A 26,432-nucleotide genomic window follows, 5' to 3' on the forward strand; every position below is an offset into this window, starting at 1 on the left:
GCTGGTGCTATTAAAAGCCAGCTTGGTTCTAAGCAGCGAGTTTGTCGTTGGCAGGTTCACCGCCTTAGTGAGCCCCTTTGGGTAGCTCCATAGCACTTTGTGTATATGTATGTGTCTGTGAGGGGGGTGGAGGGATAGTGGGAGGAGTGTGAGTGTGATATATTTGGAGAGGTTGCTTTTATCACCTCTCATTCTATTATTATATCATGATTTTGTTTGGGATTGGGGGTACAAATTAATGATGTATACCAAGCTGAATATTATTTCTGTACTGGAGGGGAGAAGGAGATTGCAATTCAAAAGGATATGTTTCTCTAGCATTTTATCACAAATACCTCAGCTGCCACAAAAGGCTAAGACCACATTAGAGATGACTGTATAGGAGGTATTAAAGTGGGATTACTAAATATAAGATCACTAAGCAAAAATGGATGCCAAGTCCAGATCTTATCTTTAAATATAATCTTCATATCTAATGTTTGACCAAGACATGAATAGGAGAAGGAGATTTAATTAGTTTAAAGGAGATGTACCCCCTAGGTTATTTCTGTTTTCACAGGTCAAGGGATAGGGTTAGCGGAGAGGGTTCAGCTATAGATTTTGCCAATTCATTATAGATTAAGTTGGTGGTGTCTTCACAAATCCCTCTGCTGCCACAAAATCTCACAGGTGAGGGATAGGAGAGAGGGTTTAGCTATAGTTTTTGCCAACTCATGTCTGACAGATTAAGGTGGTGATGTTTTCTCAGGAGGGAGACACTGAATGTCTGGTTTTAAATCTTCCATCTCAGGAGATTATAGACCTGCCGATAGCCTATCCCCATCCATCTTCTAAATAATTCTTCATTCTTGAGCTGGCAGAATTTATCTCTGGGTTTGTGTTACAATAAAAAGAGTGCTTGTTTTGGGGGGATGTTAATTTGGCTTGGGAGGGTCCAGTTTAAGTGCACTGGAAAATTTAAGTGTTATGCAACCCATCAATGGGCCAAACCATGTGAAAGGCAGCATCTGAATTTGATTTTTAGATTTGATTCTACTCTGGAAGAAAATGCTAAGATCGTTTCTATTCCCTTGCCCTGGGCAGGCCATTTTTTAAAATTGAAGTTGAATTACATTATAGCTGGGGCCACTGGGGTAAAAAAAACCAACCAAAAACAGTGCTTCCTCGGTGTATGCAAAATCTGACTCCTGAAAGTGAGCGTAGCCATTTGGAAAACTTGAATCTGTGTTTGACTGTCCTTCACTTGATACAATAATGGATTCTAGGAATAATAATCAAATTTATGAGACACTTGCCCTTGAACAATTCTAGGAGATTACATTTGTTAGAAATTCCCTATGGTTTTACAAAGGCCTTTTTCTTCCTAAATGCCAGGTTTGACAATGGGAGAGGAAGTGTCAAAAATGTAAGTCTGAAGAGGTTTGAGAAACATTATAAGGTCTCAGGGGTAGATTTTCAAAGGGGTACGTGCGTATCCTACACGCGTACCCCCCGAAAACCTACCCCAAACCCCCCCCCCCCGCGTGGGCGAGCCTATTTTGCATAGGCTTGGCGGCACGCGCAAGCCCTGGGATGCGCGTAAGTCCCAGGGCTTGCATGGAGAGGCGTGCCGGGGGGCGTGGCGGTCGTGATGCGGCATTTTGGGGGCGTGGCGCGGGTGACGCGACGTTTCGGGGGCGGCACCGTGGGCGTGGTTTCAGCTTGGGGGCATTCCGGGGGGCATGGCCCCGCCCTCCGGAACAGCCCCCAGGTCGGCAGGCTAAAAAGCAAGTTTTTTTCAGCATACTTGTGTCTGCTAGTACCCTCCTAGAATTTTATTCCAGTTGGTTAGATCCCCATCTGGTAATCAGAATTCTTAAGTGATGAGTCGGGATGTGAAGATTTTCCCAAATATTTTAGACAAAGATTCGTAATATATACAACTCCTTGTAAGCAGAGATCTATCCCTCGTACGGTTAGGCTTCTGGGATAAATTAGGCAAGAGAAATATTCTGAAGAGTGTTTATCTCAGTTAAATACAGTAACCAAGTAGGTGATATAGAGGATTCTTCACAGTGAGGATTTTATTATGGTTATGCCTTATATAATTGTGAGAACTGGCACAGGGTCTCTTTTCATCTAACCCTAGAGCTGAATTAGCTGATTTGCTGGAGCAAGGTTCCTTCTTCATAGAACATGAATTCTCTGACGAAGCTGAGCTATATTTGTCTATTACATCAAGATGAGGGGAAGAAGTGGAGTATGTAGATAGTGAGGGAAAGGTAGCGCCGGCGCCATTGGCAATACGGGGCCGTATTGCCAATCTTCAACATGGCGCCGGCGCTACCTTTGCCCTCACTAGGTCATACGGGCCCTCACTATGTCATAAGGGCAAAGGTAGCGCCGGCGCCATTTTGAAGATTAGCAACACGGCCCGCATGCAGGAGGTCGCTCCCGGACCCCCGCTGGACTTTTGGCAAGTCTTGTGGGGGTCAGGAGGCCCCCCAAGCTGGCCAAAAGTCCCTGGGGGTCCAGCGGGGGTCCGGGGGTGATCTCCTGCACGCGTGACGTCAGGAGCCAGGAACCAAAATGGCGCCGGCGCTACCTTTGCCCTGTCACATGATAAGGGCAAAGGGCCACTGGCGCCATTTCTCAATGCAGCCATGGCCAGAGGGCTGGAGATCGCGTCGGGACCCCCCACTGGACCCCAGGTAATTTAAAACATTTTGGGGGGGTTCGGGAGGGTGGGGGATTTGTTTTAAAGGTTTGGGGTGGGTTTTAGGGTTTTTTTGGTGTGCCGGATTTCCCGCGCCCTATTTAACGATACAATACAAATGCCCCTGACGATAAATCGGGGGCATTTGTATTGTATCGTGCACTCTAACGATTTTGGACGATTTTAAAATTATCTGACGATAATTTTAATCATTCAAAAATGATTCACATCCCTAATGGTATATACTCCAGAGTTCTGAAGGAACTAAAAAATGAAATTTCAGACCTATTAGTAAAAATTTGTAACCTACCATTAAAATCATCCATTGTACCTGAAGACTGGAGGATAGCTAATGTAACCACAATATTTAAAAAGGGTTCCAGGGGTGATCCGGGAAACTACAGGCCGGTTAGCCTGACTTCAGTGCCAGAAAAAAAATAGTGGAAAGTGTTCTAAGCATCAAAATCACAGAACATATAGAAAGACATGGTTTAATGGAACAAAGTCAGCATGGCTTTACCCAAGGCAAGTCTTGCCTCACAAATCTGCTTCACTTTTTTGAAGGAGTTAATAAACATGTGGATAAAGGTGAACCGGTAGATTTAGTGTACTTGGATTTGAAGAAGGCGTTTGATAAAGTTCCTCATGAGAGACTTCTAGGAAAAGTAAAAAGTCATGGGATAGGTGGCAATGTCCTTTCATGGATTACAAACTGTCTAAAAGACAGGAAACAGAGAGTAGGATTAAATGGACAATTTTCTCAGTGGAAGTGCCTCAGGGATCTGTATTGGGACCCTTACTTTTCAATATATTTATAAATGATCTGGAAAGAAATACGATGAGTGAGGTAATCAAATTTGCAGATGATACAAAATTGTTCAGAGTAGTTAAATCACAAGTAGATTGTGATAAATTGCAGGAAGACCTTGTGAGACTGGAAAATTGGGCATTGAAATAGCAGATGAAATGTAATGTGGATGTGCAAGGTGATGCATATAGGGAAAAATAACCCATGCTATAGTTACACAATGTTAGGTTCCATATTAGGTGCTACCACCCAAGAAAGAGATCTAGGTGTCATAGTGGATAACACATTGAAACCGTCGGTGCAGTGTGCTGCGGCAGTCAAAAAAGCAAACAGAATGTTGGGAATTATTAGAAAGGGAATGGTGAATAAAACGGAAAATATCATAATGCCTCTGTATCGCTCCATCGTGCGACCGCACCTTGAATACTGTGTACAATTCTGGTCGCCACATCTCAAAAAAGATATAATTGCGATGGAGAAGGTACAGAGAAGGGCTACCAAAATGATAAGGGGAATGGAACAACTCCCCTATGAGGAAAGACTAAAGAGGTTAGGACTTTTCAGCTTGGAGAAGAGATGGCTGAGGGGGGATATGATAGAGATGTTTAAAATTATGAGAGGTCTAGAACGGGTAGATGTGAATCGGTTATATACTCTTTCGTATAGTAGAAAGACTAGGGGGCACTCCATGAAGTTAGCATGGGGCACATTTAAAACTAATTGGAGAAAGTTCTTCTTCACTCAACGCACAATTAAACTCTGGAATTTGTTGCCAGAGGATGTGTTAGTGCTGTTAGTATAGCTGTGTTTAAAAAAGGATTGGATAAGTTCTTGGAGGAGAAGTCCATTACCTGCTATTAAGTTCACTTAGAGAATAGCCACTGCTATTAGCAATGGTAACATGGAATAGACTTAGTTTTTGGGTACTTGCCAGGTTCTTGTGTCCTGGATTGGCCACTGTTGGAAACAGGATGCTGGGCTTGATGGACCCTTGGACTGACCCAGTATGGCAAGTTCTTATGTTCTTAACATAGACAATGTCAACAATATTGTCTATGTCAATTCTTGTCAATTTCAAAACAAAACAATAAAAAATCATATTTTGTGCTTTTAGTTCTCACGATTTCTGAATAGTGCGCTCTATTTCCAAAACTTAAAAAAACCAAACCCAAAAACCCCCAAAACATTAACGGCAATGAAGACAACATGACACAACGTGAAATGACTTATTTTGCTAGCACATCCCTAGATGCTTACTTCTATTTAAGGATTTACAAACTTTATTCAATATTATAGTCTGTACGATTTTTGTTTGCAAAACTCTGACATTGATGCTTTGCTTAAAATGTATTGAGCAGAAATCAGAAATAAATTTAGGTCTGTGAAAGTACTTTTTGGATCCATATATGATTTCCTTTTAGCCCCATTGAGAAACATATGTAGATTATATATATATTTTGTAGTGAATAACTGCCATTGCTCATTAGTTAAATCAGAACTCTGGGATTCAGTGACCTCCTCCTAACACTCAGACTGCCGAACTTTTGGCCGAACTTTAAAACAGCCACGTGCGCAAATATCATCACTTATGGGCGTGGCTGGGTCCTGTGCAAGCTGCATGCATTTTCAAAAGGGCCCTGCCATGCGCGTAAGTACGACATGCGCACAATAGCCGAGCCCTGAAAAGAGGGCAAGCTAGGGGGCATAGTCTGGGTAGGGAGGGGCGGGGCAGGGCGGCATGGAGGTCGGCTGAGTGGCGCCATTAGCTGCTGTCCTGGGGAAGCACGCACTGGCAGCCAGCCGGCGCGCGCGCGCAAACTACTTTCTGCTCCAGGGGAGCAGTAAATAGTAAAACAAACCAAGGTAAGTTTCTGGGACGGGTTAAGGGGGTGGAGATCTGATGAACACTCCAAGCTAAATCCTCTAGTACAAGAAAGAAGTAAGTTAGTCTGAAACCAAAGATTAAAGGACAAAGCTTCTTAGACAGAAATATAGCTGTGTAATGTATACTTTGCTTACTTCATGTGTGATTTTGGAAAAAGTTGATACATTTTTTAACTGCTAATTTTTCTGCAGGTACTTTGTGAGGAATAAAATTGTAAAAACTGAGTTTGTGTTCAATTCTTGTATTCATCTGACCTATCTGTTATACTTACAAGACCCTGACTTCACTTTCTACTCCTGGGAGGCTAGTTGAGTGGGTTCTATTCCTCTAGGTTCCTTCATAAGGGAAACCCCCAACAGGAAGGAGGGCACTTTTATTTTCTTCTCCTCGCTTTTGTGGTAATGGTGATTTTTGGAATACCTCCATACTGCCATTATATTGCAGCCAACGAACAAATAAGGATTTGGCTGAAGCAAGAACTCTATGTATGTTCTCTAGTAGGGATGTGAATCGTGTCCTCGATCGTCTTAACGATCGATTTCGGCTGGGAGGGGGAGGGAATCGTATTGTTGCCGTTTGGGGGGGTAAAATATCGTGAAAAATCGTGAAAAATCGTGAAAAATCTAAAAATCTAAAAATCGCAAAACCGGCACATTAAAACCCCCTAAAACCCACCCCCGACCCTTTAAATTAAATCCCCCACCCTCCCGAACCCCCCCCAAATGAGTTAAATAACCTGCGGGTCCAGCGGCGGTCCGGAACGGCAGCGGTCCGGAACGGGCTCCTGCTCCTGAATCTTGTTGTCTTCAGCCGGCGCCATTTTCCAAAATGGCGCCGAAAAATGGCGGCGGCCATAGACGAACACGATTGGACGGCAGGAGGTCCTTCCGGACCCCCGCTGGACTTTTGGCAAGTCTCGTGGGGGTCAGGAGGCCCCCCACAAGCAGGCCAAAAGTTCCTGGAGGTCCAGCGGGGGTCAGGGAGCGATTTCCCGCCGCGAATCGTTTTCGTACGGAAAATGGCGCCGGCAGGAGATCGACTGCAGGAGGTCGTTCAGCGAGGGTTCCGGCGCCTCGCTGAACAACCTCCTGCAGTCGATCTCCTGCCGGCGCCATTTTCCGTACGAAAACGATTCGCGGCGGGAAATCGCTCCCTGACCCCCGCTGGACCTCCAGGAACTTTTGGCCAGCTTGTGGGGGGCCTCCTGACCCCCACGAGACTTGCCAAAAGTCCAGCGGGGGTCCGGAAGGACCTCCTGCCGTCCAATCGTGTTCGTCTATGGCCGCCGCCATTTTTCGGCGCCATTTTGGAAAATGGCGCCGGCTGAAGACAACAAGATTCAGGAGCAGGAGCCCATTCCGGACCGCTGCCGTTCCGGACCGCCGCTGGACCCGCAGGTTATTTAACTCATTTGGGGGGGTTCGGGAGGGTGGGGGATTTAATTTAAAGGGTCGGGGGTGGGTTTTAGGGGGTTTTAGTGTGCCGGCTCACGATTCTAACGATTTATAACGATAAATCATTAGAATCTCTATTATATTGTGTTCCATAACTGTTTAAGACGATATTAAAATTATCGGACGATAATTTTAATCGTCCTAAAACGATTCACATCCCTATTCTCTAGCAACCATCATACATGGCCACAGTGAGCTGAGTGGCTTATATATGCAAGCTCGTATAGCTACTGGGCTTGAATAATCATAGGTTGCAGAGAATGTTCAAAGTGCTACCACTAGGTGCCAAACAACTACCATGTAAGCACTTATCTGATTCCACCTGTAGCAGATTTATGCATATAACCCTGAAGGGCTGCTCCTCAGGGATCCTTCAGGAAATGTGCTTGTGGTGAGAGCCTTTTGGTTGCAGTCATTAAGTATGCTCGTGGAATTTCAAGGCACTTGAATAGTGAAACTTCACGGCGACTTTGCTGCAGGATGACAGGCCTGTGTGGACTTTTGGCTTTTACAAGAGTATCACAATTCTATTATATTGCAGCCACCATAGTGGGGAAGTCACTGCCTCTTCAGGAGTGGGAGTTAGAAGAGGGTACTTCATATTTGGAACTCCTTCGAAGCTGCCATAATTCTCCACTGGCATGTCATCCCGGTTGCCTGTAAATTCTGGTGGCCAGAATGGAGCCAAGATGTAACAGAATATGCCACCTCTTGTGAAGTATGTGCCTGGAACATGATACCATGTCATCATCCTCATGGATTCCTCTTTCCATTACCAGTACCCTTGAGACCATAGAAATGGACTTCATTACCAATTTACCATCTTCACAAGGAAAAATCACAATTCTGGTGATGGTGGATTCATGTACCCAGTTGGTCTATTTAATAGCCACTGCAGGTCTTCCCTCTTCTGCTGGATGAGGCGCTCCTCCATAGGTATAAGCATAACTGGGCATGGGTCTCCTCCGCCAGTCAGTCAGAAGTACTTATTTCTGCTGTACCCCATCTTTAATTAGGCATTTATTTATTTTATTTATTTATTTATTTAAATTTCTTATATACCGGCATTCGCGATGGGAGTCGCATCATGCCGGTTTACAAATAACAAGGTGTGACAACAGAATAAATACTTAATAACTTAAAAACATTAACATGTGATAGAAGAATAAGGTAGCAGTTACAATAAAACAGGGATAAAATGCAACTTGGAATGAAGAGAAGGCAAAAGAGAGATTAACACTGAGATAACAAAAGAATGACCAAGGTAAATAAAACCAAGGTAAATAAACCTGCCTCATTAAAAAAGAGAGAACATTATTGAGTTGTCAAAGGTTGTTGATTTATGTCCCAGTACCTGTGGCACTGTGCTGGACACCGCTCCACCATGAAATTGCCTCGGAAATGGTGTGCCAGATCTAGCCCTTGGATGCCTTGGAGGTCTTGTTGGCACAGATTGCCTACTGCAACCCAGAACCCCAGCAATAATCATTCATTGTCCTGAATGTTGAACTTAAAAGCCCTCAGGCAAGAGCGTTTTGCTGCCTGGCTGGCAGAGGAAGGTGCCACTTCTGCTTCTGGAGAGGTGTCCTCCTCCTTTTCCTCACTCTCCCTCCCACTCCCCTCTCCCCTCCCTTCCTCCACCATCCTGCCCCTGCCTTGCCAACTCCCTTCCCGTCTGCCCTCTCTATCCCTTGCCTGCCATCCTCCTCTCTCAATCCTCGCCCGCCTATCCCCTTCCCCTCCTGCCTCCTCTTATCCCTTCCCTCCTGCCTCTCTCTACTCTTGCCCCTGTCCCTATGCCTATCCCTCCTTCCCCTTGCCCTTCTGCCCTTGTCCTTAGCCTCCTATCCTCCCTCCTCCCCTTCCTCCCCCTCCTTTCCTCATGCCTCTTCTCTTTCCCCATGCCTCTCACGCGCCATCCTCTCCACAACCTCCACTCCTCCACTCACCTCCTCACTCCTCCACTCCTCCTCCACATGCCTCCTCACTCCTCCACTCCTCTCCTCTACATACCACCTTCACAGAAAAAGACAGACTGAGAAACATAACAAACAAACAAAACGTTCACACACACAGATAGACAAAAGACAACGGTCAAGGTAAACAGAAGAAAAACAGTAAAGAACAGGACAACGCACTCAGAAATCTCAAGAACAACTAACTTCTTATCCTCTAACCACCAGTCACCTCCTTTCCTCTAACCCATGCCTTGACACACCCTCAAAGAAGCATGTATTTATAAACTGAAAAAAATAATACACCATGCACTAATTTTTGCTAGCCGCATAGTGACGGAACATACAATGCACTAATGCAACGCCCCGAGCGCTGACACAATGCCGAATGCGCTATTTACCGATGCGATGAGGCAAGCTGCTAATTTTCCTAATCACACCTCTTTTTGATCGCGGATGCTAGCTTTGCTATATTTATAGCAATTTCATAAATCTAGGTTTAAGTTAGTTGGATAAATAAACCCATCCCAGAAATGTCCCCAGAACACCTATTTTTTGCCTGGCTAAATAATAACAAGATAAGTCATTATCCAGCTATAATTTAGTTGGACAAGTGGCTGAATATGGCAAATCTTGCCATTTTGACAGATAATTTCTGAGTTATCCATCTAAATGGCTTTTGAATATTGTCGTGTCCCCCCCCCCCCCCCCCCCCCCCGACTACCAGAAAAAAAAATGTCTGCTTCAAGAGGTGTAGTTACATTTTTGTAACGGTATCAGCAGGAATATTTGGTAACATGCACATTAGTTAACATGCCTGTTGATATCCTGACCCTGATTGCCCCACTCACCAAGATATTGTAGCCCACTGTGCCCCAATGACTCCTCCTTGGATGGTGCACTCCTCAATTAGTAATTAGGCATCTCAAAATGATTAAACACTTTTAAACGAAAATAAGGGGGACTTACTTCAGAAATTGGTTTCCTCACCTGTTACCAAACATAGGGCCTGATTCACTTAGACATAGGGGCCGATGCAATACAGTGTGCTCAGCCGAGTGCAGTTTAACCCGCTGTCGGAAGCAGGTTAAATAGGCGCTAATCCACCCCCTAATACAATAGGGGGATTAGTACCTATTTAACGCGCGTCTGACATGGAGTGAATGAGTTAATGCTCATCACAAGCAATTGCATGTGAATAAGACTATTACTCATTCACTCCAAATGCAAAAAGATAAATGTGCATCTCAGAAGTACCTTTGCTCAGATATTAACACCTGCCTGGAGCAGGCAATAATCGTTGAGCACATTGAAAAGACGTACAGAAAAGCAGAAAAAACTGCTTTTCTGTACTTTTTTCTTAAAGTAAAAAAAATAAAATAAAATAACTTTGCAGACCGCCGAGTTATGAAGACTGATGCCGGTAAACTCAGCGTCGGTTTTCATAACCGGCCGTCTGCCTGTAATAAAAATGGCAGCTGAGATTTTCATTAGTGGCAGACAGGCAGGTTATGAAAACCGAGGCCGAGTTTTCCGGGGTCGGTCTTCATAACCGGCAGCCGCAGTGGGTCGCGTTAGCAAGGAGGTGCTATGGTCGCTCAAGCGACTCTAGCGCCTCCTTCTTAGCGCGACCCCCTAATTTACATATTGCATGGCGCCCCCCTTGCAGGTGCCATAAGTGCATTAAAAAAGCAGGCGCTGAAAAGTCAGCGCCCACTTTCCACGAAGATTATTGCGTCGGCCCCATAGAATGGGAGTAAAGCCTTAGTGAATCCAGCTCATAGTTCTCCGTAATTGTAAATTCTATTATTTGCCTCCTTCAGCTTTTGCCAGGCTTTTGTTAACCCATCAACTCCCCAAATCATTATTTTACTTTATAACGTTTTACAGCTTTGAAAATGAACATGAACACCAACACCATAACATGAACACCAACTGCCTATAATTTACTCGTTTATTCAGGCCTCATCATCCATATATCACCCTCCTCAGGTAAGGGGACCACACTTCCCAGTCCTGAGGAGCACTGGACAACTCGATGCAGGGTGAGGGAATGTGAGCTCTGTGAGTTGGGGGCAGGAATACTGTCCACTCCAAAATTTGTGCTCCAATAAAGAAGGAAAATTTACACTATAAGTAGTCAGATACAAGAACAATTGTAAAGACAAAATCCCACAATGTAGATATCAGAATATTCCATTCTTTCTCCCAAAAACCTTTTGCTTCTAAGCCCCAGGGGGACAAAAAACAAAACAAAATGAATAGGGGGGGGAATGGGGATCACCATTCATCCTTCACCTCAGGCAGCATATTGCCATAAGCCACCCCTGTATGTCCCCCTGCTCCACCCCTCATAGCATGATTCCCACCTATTCCTTTGGAAACAGGTCTTACCAGTTTGGAAGGGAGGGCTCTTCATGGGCAGGAGGGATATCTGACTATAGCACATCTGTTGGTGAATGATGCCACTAGGGGTGCTTTATATAGAGGGGTGTGACTCGTGTGGTGTTCTTGCTATTCTGGGGTTAGGGATGATGCTTAGGGGCTAAGATTTAGGAAGGAGTCATTTTGTGTTCATGGGTTTTGGGGGAAAAGGACTGCCCCAAGCTATCCTGGTCATAGTGAAAGGGCTCATTAGCATGAAGGATTTTGGCCTGCATCTACATGGATGTTAAGCAGTTTTGTGCTAATGGCTACATCAGTATTCTAGCCATGCTACTGAGGGCATGTTTTACCATGCACTCAGTAAATATTATTGTAGAACTTAATAAAGCTCATTTTAATATGCATATGAACATTTTACTGAACTGTAAAGTAGAATATCTATCTAACTTATCTTGGATATTCAGCTGTACAATCGTGCCACTGAATACATCTGAATAACTTTGAGTTAGCTGAATAAGTTTATCCTGCTCACTTTAGACCTGCTCAATAGCAAGTGTAACTTACCCAGCTAACTTATCTGGCTGAGTCTGAATATCGCCACTTATCTGGCTAAGATACCTGGATAAGTAGCTCCTTCCTGGAATATCTCTGTCCCACCTACCACTTGGACAGATAACTATTTAGTGGTGGCCACTAAACACAGCTGAATATTGAAACACTGCTAATTAGCCACATAGGTTCCAGCTTATTCATATGCGCTGAATATCAAACCCATTCATTTCACATTCATTCTTTATGTGAAATATTCTACAAAGACAACTATGTATAGACTTTAGGAGTTAGGTACCTACATTGAAAATTGAGTAGCGTTGAGCATCTAAATTAAGGAACCAAAAAGTGGATATCAACAGGGGTAGGTAAAAATGTTAGGTGCTTAGCTTGGTTTTCAACTAGGTTAGGCTCCTAAATCTAGGCAAATAGTGGTCAATTTTTAAAAAATGGTCAGCTTCTAAATTAGATACCAAAATTTAGGGAGATTTTCAGCTTAAAGTAGGTGACAAAATTTTCAGTTGATTTCACCTATATTTAGGTTCTTAAAGCTTAGATCCTACATTTAGACCTGCAATTAATTTGCCTAGATTTAGGAACATGTTTGGTACCTACTGATGAAAATCAGTGCTAAGTGCCTAGTTGTGTTTAGTTAACCAGGCTCCTAAGTTTAGGCACAAGCCCTAGTACGTTTTCAAGAAGGCTAATTTAGGTACCTACCTCCCAAAGTTGGGCACCTATATTCTTGGAAATGTGTCCCCACAGAGGTCAATTTTCAGACTCCCCATGTAGCTGTTATGGATAAGCAGTGTTTGGGTGGATTCTTGGGTATTGTGGCAGATGACCACGCCCACGGAGAGGAGCCCCGTGAGGCACCACAGTACTGGGCTAAACGCAGGACGCACAAAAACAGAGTTAATTCTTTATTTATACAGCTTGAAGTGTACCACCAGAGGTGGCAGTAGTGAGGTAGTCTGGAAGTAGTAAAGTAGCAGTCTCAGGACCCTCGGCATAGGGGATCCTTCTCACCCCGTTGGTTTAGGGGGATTCCAGTGTAGGTTTCCCAGCAAGGCAGTACTGTGGATGAGCTACCAGGTTTTAAAATTGTGCTAATAAGGCCAGTAGGATCTCAGTCACACTGGTGCCCTGTGTTTTTATAGGATCTGTCTCGGGGGGGGGGGGGGGTGAGAGCTGATCAGGATAATTGGATTTAATTATCAAACAGTCTGGACCCAAGCCCCTTGAGCCCATGCCCTGAGAATTTTTAGTGACAACAATGGAGGTAATTTTAAAAGGACTTACACGTGTAAATGTAGTATACTATCATAACAGTTTTAAAAATCCATTTACGTGCGTAAAATGCACTTACACTTGAATATCCTATGGGCAATTCAATGGCATATATAGTAGCAATTTTCAAAAGCCCACTTACTCGTGTAAAGTGTTTACCACTATATTCCCTTTCTTTCCCCTTTTCTCCTTCCCCTCTGCGATTTACCTTAACTTCCTTAGGTGCGCTTCTGCACCTCTTCCTCAATCCTTTGAGTAGGGCCTTGACTTTTCCTCTCTGTGTCCCTCTGTCCTATTCCTCATGCTATCTCTGTCCCTCTCCTCTTCTTACTTACGTCACCCCTTCCCCATGCCCCTCTATCCTTCCATCCTCCCTCCTCTGAATCCCTTTGACCTATTCCTCCTTTACTTCATTGTCCTCTTCTTTCCCTGTTCATCCTGTTGGTTCCTTCCCATGTTCCTCTGCCTTTGTCCATCCTCTTCGTTCCTTCCCGTGTTCCTCTGCCCTTGTCCATTCTCTTCCTTCCATTGTGCTTCTTTGTTCTTCTCCCCTTCCCATGCCTGTGTGACTGTCCCTTCTCAGTGCCCTTGCCCTCTTCATTTCTCCTTTGTGCCTTTCTGTCCACTCCACCCCATACACATTGCTATGGGAGAAGAAGACAGCCTCATCCTGCGTGCTCTAATGGCAGTTGCTGCGCAGGCTGGGAGAGAGAATAGGAGAAGCAACAATACATGCAAGAGAGAGAGGCTTTTTCCTCTCACATGATGCTTTTAAATTGCTGCATTGCATGAAAATTTCCATTTTTTAAACATGCCTTAGTCTTGTATAGATGCTGTTTCTGTCTAGTATACACTTTTGTTTACCTTTAAGCTATTAAGTCCCTCTCTCTATTTTTATTCTCTGTGTTCTTCCTTGTAGGTTGTGGGGAAACACTACAGGATTCCACAGGCAACTTTTCATCTCCAGGTTTCCCAAATGGTTATCCTTCATATACACACTGTATATGGCGAGTGTCTGTCACACCAGGGGAGAAGGTACTGAAAGCATTACATTCTCTAATTTTCTACACTTTTCCTCACTTCACTCCTATACATCCAGACATACACTTAAAAATCTTATTTATATAATAATGTATATGTGTTTACTTTATTTCTCCATGAACATATACATTCATCTGTTTATGGAACTATTTCTGTGAAAGCTTTATTTTTTCTTTTTAACTTCTATACTCCCTTGGAAATCCAGTGCCAGTTTCATTTTTATTAATCAAAGAATGGTTATGTCATAACATTTGTCAAATCATCTGTCTGGAACAGGAAGGACCATTAGCTTCATCACATACTAGCTTTCAGTTTTTGAGGTAAGATTGACATGCGGTAGATGATTACAAAGGGAAATCCGGGTCACAGAAGTGCTTGCACTCTGAAATAATTTTGGATGAAAAATAGGAGAACTGAGAAGATGACAGCTGGCATAGGATTGACTAAGTCTTTTAGGGGAGAATAAAATATTTTATTACTTTAACTAGGAGTGTGCAAAGGAAAACTTTTTGTTTTGGTTCATTCATTTGTTTTGTAGGACAACACCATTCATTCCATTAGTTTCAAACAAAAATTTTTTGTTTGCTTTATTTGTTCATTTCTTAAGGCTCTGAAAGAGAAGCAAAACAGCAGAAAAAATGGCCAGATCTCCCCAAGGCTTCAGAAATGGGCTAAAGGGCACCAACAACAATGACATAAACCTCCCCAAAGCTGTATGAGAGGGGCAATGTGGCACCAAGTATGGTATGAATAGCCCAAGACACCATGGATGAGGAAGAAAACATCAAAAGAGGCAGAAAACCCTCAAAGGAAGTGATAGAGGATCAAAGCAACTGAAAGAGTAGCATGAAGACCCCAAAGCTTCATGAGAGGCACAAACCAGCCACCCAGAGTTGCAAGAACATCCAAAGGCTCCAAATGAGGTGCAAAGGGCACAATGTATAAATCTCTAGGCAGGGAGAAGCCAGAGGAAATTTCTGGAGGAGGTCTGATGTCATTTCTGAAAGAGTTGGCTTTTTGGAATCGGAGTTGGTCTTCACTTGAGGCTAATATGATACTGATGAGAGACACCAAATGCTTTTTAACCACTAGCTGTTTAATATCCTGTGATTCAGAGAATCCAGGACATAATTCTTCTTATGAATCGGTTTTTGCAAATACTGCCTCAGAGGTTGCCTCAGATGTAGTAATCATGAGGAAGCATGGCCCTGGTTATTCTGGGTGCTTCACTTCTTCAACCCTTGCCTTTTGTTGTGGTATAATGCATCAAAAACTAATAATTTCAAGAACCATAAGGGAACAGACTTTGAAGAAAATGTCCAAGAGAGAATGAAACCATTAAAGATGATTGGCTGATAAGATGTATATAAAGTATCAGATGTAGAAGGCAAGAGCAAGTGTCAGTAAGTACCATGTAGAAAATAGAAAGTAAATGTTGAAGTAACCTTGTAGACAGCTGGAGAAGCAGAAGAAGTACCCTAAACTGCCAAGACTAGCATGGAGCTGCGGTGGCAACAGTTGTATTGGTTATTATTAAAAACTGAAACAGTAGGAGCAGAGCAACACAGGATGAAGACTAGCTTTAAAACCCTCAAGGTGTACCCTTGGACAGAATTGGGAATAGAGATCATAGACAAGTGCCTAGAATGCCAAATTCTGAAGGCACACAAAAACCGCTGCTGTTTTATTTCTGGGGTGAAATTTACCACTTCCAGTATTCTGCGTTTGGGCACCATAATTTTATATCCAGCCTTGGATATACCTCAAGGTTTGAGGTGGAGGAAGAAGGGTATCAAAAGGTTTGAGGTGGAGGAAGAAAGGTATCAAAAGTGGTGCAGCAGGTTTGCAAGCAATAAATGGCCAGGTAAGAGCAAGGGTAGGCAAGGGGATTTGGAAGAAATCTCTTGGATAGCATGAGCAACAGAGGAAGCACCCTTAGTTACCAAGCTGGCTTGGAACAATGGTGGTAGCAGTGGTACTGGTGATTATTAAAAACTGAAATGGTAGGAGCAGAGCAATGCAGCTAGAAGAGTAACAGTAGAATCCCCAAAATATACCTGGAAGGTTAAAGTAGAGGAAGAATGGTATCAAAATCCTGAGGAGTGGTACAGCAGGTATGCAAGGCAACAGATGGTCAGGGCAAATAACTATTTGGTAAGGACTTTATGGAAAGTGGATTTGGACAGATGTTCAAAGACAGCTGGAATGAGAGATTACTGTCTCAGTAGGAGGAATGTGGTTTATCCTACGAGTAGACTAACAATTCTCTGTCAAATTGTAAAGATCGAGCCGTGAATGTGTTATATACATATGGCTGGTAAAGGGAAACTGTAAATGGCTCAATAAATCAGTTATGGGTCCATCTGTTAATAGTATAACTGTGGTGGTTGAATATAGTTCTAATACATGCTGACAAGCACTGACCCACAAGACATAGTGTGGGGAATCACAAACTCATGCTTATTTTATTTATATTCCACTTTTTGACACTTCAAAGCAGATTTCATTCAGGTACTGTAGATTTTTTCCTGTCCCGAGTGGGCTTACAATTTAAGCATATCTCCTAAGGCAGTACATCTGAGGCCTGACACATAGGCAGAGTAGTAGTAGCAAAACACCTAAGGTGGTACATCTGGGCATGGCAGGTAGGCAGAGAAATAGCAGTAAGACCCTTAAGGTTATATATAAGGGGCATGGCAGGTAGGCATGTGGTAGCAAAACTCCTAAGGTACATGGCAAGTAGTAGAGTAAGAGTATTAAGATCTCTAAGAAGGTATATAAGGGATATGGCAGGTAAGCATGTGGCAACAAGTCACCTAAAGTGCTACAGGGAACCTATATGGCAGGTAGGCACAGCAGTGGCAGAAGCATCCCTAAGAAAGCATATAAGGGGCACGGCAAGTAGGCAGAACAGTAACAGCAAGACCCCTAAGGTAATACATCCGGGGTATGGCAGGTAGGCAGATTGGCAGCAAGATCTTCAAGTTGCTTTCAGTCATGTTTCCACTTGCATGGAAATTCTGGAAACCTAACAAATGAACATTGGGTTTGAAAAATACTAGCTTTTCTATTAACTATGACACTAACCTTGAGCAATGAGGGTTCATGATGTCCTCTGCCATTGAGAAGACATGTTCACTGGGCATGCTGGTTGGTGGGCAGGAAAGATGTGGTAGATCTGGCCAGACTGGACTTGTGTGCAGTGCATCAGTGTTCATCTCCTTGATGGGCTCTGTGAGATAGCATTTTACAGAATTTATGCTGTGATCTCCTTTGCTGGGGTGGGGTGAGGGTTTGTGTTGCCAGCTGTTTCTCCAGGTGATATTGCATACAAATATTTATTTATTTATTTATGTATTTATTATTTAAAAGTATTTATATACCGTTTTTTAAAATGTAAGTTTTATCAAAACGGTTTACAAAAATTATAAAATAAACGAGATTAGAAAATAAATTAAAAAGAGTAAAAATATACAAATTGGTATATAAACAATAATGTAACTAATTTTAAAAAGAAAGTCTTAATAGAAAAAGATCTGTGCCATAGTTCGCCTTAACAAATAAGCGGGGAAAAAAGTGGGAGAGGGGGTAGAAGGTATCTGGAGGGGGTATTCTAGAGGGGGGGAAGGGATGAATAAATTTGTTTTGTTGAAGCGGGTCATGAAGGGAAGTACTATAGGGAGGAGGTGAAAATGGGGGAGTTGTTTAGTTGATGTTAAGTATTTGGTGAGGTATTAAATGCTAATTGGAACAGATATGTTTTCAGGGATTTTTTAAAGTGAAGTGGATTTGTTAATAAACGGAGTGGATTTGGTAAAGAATTCTAGAGAGAGGGTCCTGCTACAGAGAACGCTCTCCTTCTGGTGATGTCTAGTCTTGCCAGTCGAGGTGATGGAATGTCTAATAGATTTTGTGTTAGTGATCTTAAATGCTGAGTGGGTTTATAGATACGAAGCATAGAACAGAGCCAGGTAGAAGAAGAGTTGTGTATTAGACCATGGATGATGGTGAGTACTTTATATTTTATCCTGAATTTTATGGGTAACCAATGAAGGGATTGGAGAGTAGGTGTGATGTGATTTTGAAGAGAGATACCAGATAAAATGCGAGCTGCACTGTTTTGAACTAGTTGGGATATCTGACAATATTTGTCAGATATCCCATTTTCTTCCCTTGACTGATATCTTTACTGCTGTGAATACACTGAGCAATACACAATTCCTCAGTCAATTTAAAGTACTCCAGATCATAGATGTCTTCTACAATCTAATCTCTACATCCTTGGGAGCTGATGCTGGTACTGAGGAAAAACGCAAAGGGAATTGTTCATACTCTCTACTTGAACTGCCTACTCTTGCTGGGGGTTGCTCTTATTACTGTCAGTATCATCATCATCATCATCTAGCTTTCCCAACACTGAGCTGGAGGCTAGTATGCTAATAACTAATTGTTGTGTTTGAGGCATTGTGGACCCTTGGTCACAATGGAGATGACTCCGCCCACGGGGAGGAGCCCTGTGGGAAACCACAGCGATTGGCTGACACAGTTAGCAGACACAGAATGGATAGTCTTTATTGTACTGCTGTAATAGATGGTAATGCAGGAAGGTATGGCACTGATCCACGAGGTGCCAATACGCTCAACAGGCTCAGTAGTGTAGTCTCACCCAGATGTTCATGATAGGCAGGAGCCCACAGAGCGGGTAATGCCGTGGCTGGTGGGTGGAGTTGGAGTGCCAGTTCGTAGAGGTACTCACTGAGATACGGCATCTTCCTAATGGTAGAATGGTGGGACCGAAGGTCCGTGGTGCAGGATATGAAGAGGATAGGCCCTCGAGGAGCGAGTGCACAATGGTCCAATATCCTGGAAAGAATAAGAGACAAGACCCCTGAGGAGTGGTTGTCTAGGTTAGTGAGATCCCGAAGGGTAGTAGGAAGCGAGAGACCCCCGAGGAGCACGTGTCTAGAGCTTCTGCTGGAGCGAGGCCCTTAGCGATAGGAAGCATCTAAGCTGGCAGCTTAGAGCAGGCAGAGTAGCAAAGCAAAGTCTTTGCTAACTCATTTAGGTAGCGGAAGTGGAGGCTAGGTATACCTGGAGGTACTGACGTCATGCGGTGGGGCCGCCCCCGAGGTTCCCGCCATGACGTGTATTTGAGCGTCAGAGATGTGCGCGCTCGTGCTCTAGGAGGCCACGAGAGTGAGCATGGCAGATGGGTCAGGGAACCCCAGAAAAGATTCTTCTTCAGAATTAGTTGTTGAAAATATTGTCTTCATTGCCTGAGTACTAGTAACCAATGCAGAGAAGCATGCAGCTGGTTTTAGATGTTGCACTTCTGTTGCCCCAATCCATGTCCCTGCCCTGTTATTTTCAAATTTGGATGGCTCTCTCATCTGTTCCCTCTGCTCCAAAACAAGAGGAGGAGGAACAGGCCGCGGTGGCATTTGTCCTTCAAATTTCAAATGATTCTGCCTTGAGCTGCTAGCACTTTCCATTCCTGCCATTCTATTTGGAGGCAGGATTAGTGCCTTTTTTATTGCTGCTACTAGAAGAGATGGCCCCACCACTTTCTCTGCCCCTGCCAAAGCTGCCAACCCTGCCAACATTCACTCCTCTTCCTTTTGATGATATGATGGAATCTGTTGAAGTTCACTGCCTACTGGTGGGTTTGTATATTTTAAATTAATCTATTGATACTGTAACTGTACCCCCACTCACAGTTCCACTCACTGTGTGGAGAATTGTCTGTCACATACATATTCACACTCAGACGCATATACAGGGAGGTCAGTATTCAAAGTGCATTCAGTGCTATTTAGCTGGATAAGCGGGACTTATGCAGTTAAGTAGTGGCTGCTAAATATGCACGTACATTCAGCAGCCCCCATTTGGCCGTACAAGTCCCTTATATAGCTAAAATGTACCAACAGTAAAAGTGGGTGTGTGGATCGGGGGTGGAGTGAGTTAGATGTATATCTTATATGCCTAACTACTGATATTCAAAGTTAAATGTATAAGTGTTCATCTAAGTTTAGATGCCCCATAGAGCTTGTCTAAGCTTAGCTGGGTGGACATATCCGGTGAAGTGCGCACATATACGAGTATAATCAGTGGCTTCACCATGCTACCAAATATACATCATAACTTAGATAAGTTATATCCGGCTAAGTTACTTAAACATCCAGCTTTGAATATTGACCTCAGGGTATATGTACTGTGCTGTATGCACTAGTGCTACTGCTTCCACATACACACAAAAAATTGTTAAGCACTAACATAAAAAAATGTTAGCCTGGTAAGACTCTGCTCTACATTCTGAGTGCACTGCTCACCTCACTAATGTCCAGATAGGCAGAGACAAAAAAATGTTTCCAACCCTGAACTTCCACCAGTAAGGAAAAAAAAAATCAAAATCCATAGTAGTGCAGTACATCTCTTTCTGGCACAGTGAGGGAGAACACTACAGTGCAGAGAGGACCAGAAGCAGGGGGGGGTGGCCCCTGAAAGAAGCAAATCTTATTCATTCATCTTGTTTTAAACTAATGATTCGGGCCTAGGTCTAGGCCCAAAACAGAGTCCATGGCTTAGGCCTGATCATGTCGCCAGGGTCTCGGTAGAGGCACAGCTGACACTGGGGCCTCGGCCAAGACCCCCAAAAACAAAACAAACAGAAAAAAACCTTACCTTACCTATTGGGTATCCTATGAAGGCCGGATCCTTATACCAGAGCGTAGATCTGGACCCAAGCCCAATGCTGAGACCCAACCCGAAGGCCAGGTCTCAACGCTCTGGCCTAGGCACAAAGCTGGGTCCTGACACAGGGGCCTCAGCCCAGACACAAGCCTGATGCCTTGACCCGGCCCAGAGGATGGGTCCCGACGTTGGAGCCTCAGCTCGTACCCAGGCCCGACACCATGACCCAACTTGGTGCCTCAGCCTAGGCTCAGGCCCAGGCCTCGGAGGCTCTTCTTTATCCTCTTCTTTATTTGGCACTTGCAACCTAAATATTGCCATCCCCTCGGTTTGTGCAAGGCCTGGGATTGGGCTGAGAACCCTGGGGGTCAGGTTACAACATCAGGCCTGGTGCCAGGTCTAAGCCCTGGCATCATGATACAACCTCCCGGTGAGGCAAAGGCTGAGGCCTTGAGTAGGCCAAGGTCACAGCGATCTACTGTACCGTCGGCCTAGTTAAAGAGCTGTGACATAATACTGTGCAATTTCAACATCCTAATGTGAAATTCTCCTAAAAGAACTCGTTCACCAATCTCATTCCATAATGTCAACATTCATTTGACTGCTTGCACAGTAACATTCCACTACAACCAATCCTTCTTAGAAAATAGCAAACTGATTTGGAATAGGGACTAGGAGGCACTCCATGAAGTTAACATGTGACATATTTAAAACTAATCGGAGAAAGTTCTTTTTCACTCAACGCACAATTAAACTCTGGAATTTGTTGCCAGAAGATGTGGTTAGTGCAGTTAGTATAGCTGTGTTTAAAAAAGGATTGGATAAGTTCTTGGAGGAGAAGTCCATTACCTGCTATTAATTAAGTTGACTTAGATAATAACCACCGCTATTACTAGCAACAGTAACATGGAATAGACTTAGTTTTTGGGTACTTGCCAGGTTCTTCTGGCCTGGATTAGCCACTGTTGGAAACAGTTGGAAACAATATTTTGAGAGCCCCCCAAATGAAACAAATCTTATTTGTTGCATTCATTTAAAAAGAATGTATCAGGCCTAGACCTAGGCCCGAGGCCAGAACCTCCCAGGGCATAGGTCAAAACCCAAAGCAGAGGCACTGGCCTACTCCTGAGCATGATGCTGTTGCCTCATCCTAGGCATAGACCCGAAGCTAGGGCCTTCCCTAGAGCACTGGCCATGGCTCAAAGCAGAGGCCACAGCCTATACCTGAGCGTGACATTGGTGCCTCAGTCTAGGCCTACGTCTGAAGCTGAGGTCTCACCTAGGACATAGGCCAAGGCCCAAACCAGGAGCAATGTCCTGGGCTCAGGCATGAGGCAAAGGTTTCAGCCTAATCCCAGGCCAATGCTGTTGCCTCTTCCGAGAACTGAGCCACAAAAAAATTGTACTTACCTGATCCGTTGGATATCCTAAAAAGCTGGCATGCTTTGTCCTTATGACAGAGCCTCTACCTGGACCCATGTCAACGCTGGAGACCAGCCGGATGCCAGGGCTTTAGTGTAGGCTGGAGCATGAGCCCATGTTTAAAACTGGGACCTAAACCTGGAGCCAGGCCCAATGCTGCAGCTTGGCCCAGAGGCCGGGTCCCAACACCTGCACCTCGGCTTAGGCCCTGACGTCGCTGCCTTGCCCAGATGCCAGGCCCCGATGCCAGGGCCTCAGCATGGACCCAGGCCCAATGCCGGGGCGTGGTCCAGATGCCGGGTCCCAATAACGGGCCTTGGCCCAGGGTCAGGTCCAGGCCTGGAACCCAAGCCTCAGAATAGTGACAATTGCATTCTCTAAATGTATTTATTTATTTATTTATTTAAAACCTTTTTTATACCGGTGTTAGTGTGAACATCACATCGGTTTACAATATAACAAAATGAATAGAAAATACAATTAACAAGGGAATAAAACAGGTGGGCGAAGAGAAATGCGGGAAAGCAGCATAGAAAGATAGTACAACTGGTGTAGAGTTCTTAACATAGGTAACTATTGGAACATATCATGTTGGATAATATCATGAATGCTAGTTATATACATTATATACATTAATAGAACATAAAGCTCACAGTGTACGATGGTAGAAGAAGATGATTGATGGTTATAGCAGGGGGGTTTGCTAGTCAGGAAATGCTTGTTTAAATAACCATATTTTTAGTTTCTTCCTAAATTTGAGAGAACATGATTTGAGACGGAGTGCTGAGGGCAGGGTATTCCAACGTGAGAGGCCTGCAGTAGTGAGGGCACGTTCCCTTGTGGTGGAAAGGTGTGCTGTTTTTAGAGAGGGCACGTGAAGGGTTCCTTTGTTCTAGTGGGACGATTAAGGTGTGCAGAGGTGAAAGGAAGGTCAAGCCAGTTGGAGTGGTGGGAGTAAATGGCTTTGTGGATGATAGTGTTTTGTAAAGAATGCGAGAGGGGATGGGGGAGCCAGTGGAGGTCTTTGAGAATGGGGGTTATATGGTCTGTTTTACGGGCATTTTATATGACTCTTGCCATAGCGTTTTGGAGCATTTGGAGAGGTCTTATTGTGGAGTACGGGAGGCCCAAGAGTACAGAGTTGCAATAATCCAGTTTAGATGTTAGTGTGGTTTGGATTACTGTCCGGAAGTCATGGGAGTGTAGTAAGGGCTTGAGTTTTTTTAGTACATTAAGTTTAAAGAATCCTTCTTTGAGGATGGAGCTGACGTATCTCTTGAGATTTAGTTATTGGTCCAGGAGTACTCCAAGGTCTCTTACAACTGGTTGCGAGGAGATGAGCTTGAAGGCTGTGTCTAGAGCAAAGGGTGGTTTAGTGCTGGTGTGGTGGGAAATGAAAAGTAGTTCGGTTTTTGTGGTCTTAAGTGCAAGGTGGAGATTGGTGAGGAGAGAGTTGTTAGATTTAAGGCATATTATTTAAGGCATAGATTTAAGGAATATGGAGATTTAATTCTCCATAGAGGTTGCAGTGACCTACCAAATTGACTTGAACAACTTTCAGTGATCAGACCTCGGCCACATGGAATTTAACTCTCTTTCTCAATGGGTTTGAAAGTTGTCAACATAGTTACCTTCAGCATTTGTAGAACACATCTAAAACTGGTTTAGAACTGATTTCAGAAATAAAGCACAGTTTCCTTGAGTTATAAGAAAACTAAATGAAAATAGGGCAATACTTTTAAAGCCACAACCTCCACTTTCTTCTTTAGTCTTGACTGCATTCTGTGTGGTTGGGCACTGTTCTGTAGTTTGAAAAAGTTGAAAAAGAAATTTAGCGCTTCATTCTCGAAGTATATGTTTGCCTATTCATCTAATCTGAGTGGTTTGAAATCCTTTTATAACCTTAGAATTGCAGATAATAAAATTGCTTCCTATAGGACAGCAAACTGCCTCATGCTAATGATACTACTGCCTGGAAACCTGTGCAGAAAAACAAACTCTGATAGTAGCTGTTTTACACTCTCTTCCATTGCAAAAGCAAAGAAGTGCAGAAAATAAGTCTTTGACGGGTGTACGTTAGCAGGTGCAACCTCATTGAGTAGCATGCTTTGCTCGCCTCCATGTGTTATATACCACACACCCACTAAAAGGTAAATTTTAAAAGAGATGAGTGCACACATAGTATCAGAGGTGCGCATATAGGGCACATTCGCGGAAGTGGTGTTTTATAAACCTTACACATACACATGCAAGTAATGATGCGTGAATAATTGTGCTCATGTAAAAAAGGGGTGGGCAGGGCATTCCTGGGTGGGGCTAACATTTATGCACATAATTTGCTATTTTATGACCATCGAAAGTGGCACACGTTCAACTGTTACCTACGCATATTTACACCTGCTATTTATCTGGTGTAAGCCAGAATAAAGCTATTTATAGACAAGTAAAGGGTGAGGGGTTGGAGTAAATTGGGGGAGTCCAGGCTGAAGAACCAGGGGGTCTTGATGACCTAGAGATAGACTGGGAAATTGGTGGACTAATTGGTAAAACTAGTACTTTCCTTCATGAGCGCATGTTATAAAATTGGATGATTTGCACACATAAAAGCCAACTGAGAAGGAAAACATGTGAATTACATTTCCTCGTGTAAATGATTGAAATTTGGAGTAGAAAAATGGGCATAGCAGAAGTCATCACTTATCTGGATAATTTTTAGGGATGTGTATTCGTTTAAAACAAAAGTTCAAAATCCAATTAATAAGGCCGATTTGTTTCATTTGGGCCTGGAAATGAATCAGGTCCCTGAATAAAACAAACTATATTTGTTCAATTTGCTTTAAACTAATGAATCGGTTTTAGGCCCAAAGCCGAGGCCTTGGCCTATGCCTGAATGCGATGCCAGTGCCTTGGCATTGGTCTAGGCCTGAAGCTGGGGCCTCATCTGGGAATATGTCGAGGCCTATAGCAGGGGCCACAGCCTAGGCCTGAGCACTGTGCCAGGGTCACAGCAGAGGCCTGGGCTGATGCTGGGGCATTGGCCGAGACCCCTAAAATTGAAAAAAAACCAAACCCTTACCTGATCCATCAGGTATCTGACAAAGGTGAGGTACTGACGCCTTGGCCCCAATACCGGGGCCTTGACCCTGACTCAGACCTGAAGATTTAACCTGAACCAGAGGCCAGGTCCCAATGGCTGGGTCTTGGCCTAGGCAAGGGCCCAGGCCCAGGGCAGATGTAGAGACAGGGCCTCAATGCCAGGGCCTCAGACTGTATCCTTGACCAGCTCTGGTTTCCAATCCAGAGGCTGGGTCCTGACACCTTAGCCTCGGCCTAGGCCAGAATCAGAACCTAGGACCAATGCCACGACCTAGCCCGGAGGTTGTATCCCCATGCTGGGGCCTGACACCATAGCCTGACTCAGAGGCTGGGTCCCAACGCCTGGGCCTCAGCTTAAACCAGAGGCCAATGGAGCCATTTTGATGTACGGCAATGTCATACAATTGTCATACATCATAATGGTGCCGTCCGCTGGGGTGAATGCACTGGAATCAGTTAACTTTGGCATGACCCCAGAGCACGGTGTCAGAAGAGAGAAGATGATGATGTGGGAGTTGCTATGAGGCCTGAGCTCTGGGCCTGGGCCTGACATTATGCCATGGCCCAGGTATTGGGATCCAGCACACCTGGGTTAGGTGTCGGCTGGGTCATGGTATTGGGCATGTGTCCAGGCTGAGGCCCTGTCATCTGGACCTGGCCTCCAGGCCAGGCTATGGCATTGTGCCTGGGTCCGAGCTCCGGCCTATGCCGAGGTCCAGGCATTGAGATCCGGCCTCCAGGACAGTTCATGTTGGTGGGTCTGGGTCCTGGCTGATTCCCCGGTGTTAGGACCCAGCCTTCGCACTGGGTTGTGGCATCTGGCCTGGGTCTGGGCCTCTAGGTTGAGTCACAGCATGGGGACCTTGGCTTGAGCCTCGACCTAGGCCGAGGCGCAGGCATTGTGACCCATACTCCAAGTCAGATTACAGCATCTGTCCTGAGTCCTGACCAAACCCCTGCCATTGGAACATGGTTTCCGGGCTGAGCCTTGGCATCGGGCCTGGGTCCATCTCAAGGCCTCGGTGTCAGAATCTGGCCTCTGGGCTGGGCCGCAGCATCGGGCCTGTGCTCTGGACTTGACTAAAACCTCAGTATTGGGTAGGCTAAGGATGAGGTTGTGGCAACCTACTAAGCCCTTGGCCTATGCAAAGGCCTGGACCTA

The 26,432-nt window shown here is 44.4% G+C and overlaps 1 protein-coding gene across 1 annotated transcript in view; it reads left to right on the plus strand.

Moving 5' to 3' along the window:
* TLL1 (tolloid like 1) overlaps positions 1-26,432 on the plus strand; it is a 586,556-nt gene that overhangs the window by 404,587 nt on the left and 155,537 nt on the right. Inside the window, 1 exon segment of the mRNA XM_029571633.1 lies at positions 13,941-14,056. Within this exon segment, the coding sequence (XP_029427493.1) occupies positions 13,941-14,056 (116 nt within the window).

Source organism: Rhinatrema bivittatum, chromosome 1 (genome assembly GCF_901001135.1).
Source record: "Rhinatrema bivittatum chromosome 1, aRhiBiv1.1, whole genome shotgun sequence".
Taxonomy (NCBI): Eukaryota; Metazoa; Chordata; class Amphibia; order Gymnophiona; family Rhinatrematidae; genus Rhinatrema; species Rhinatrema bivittatum.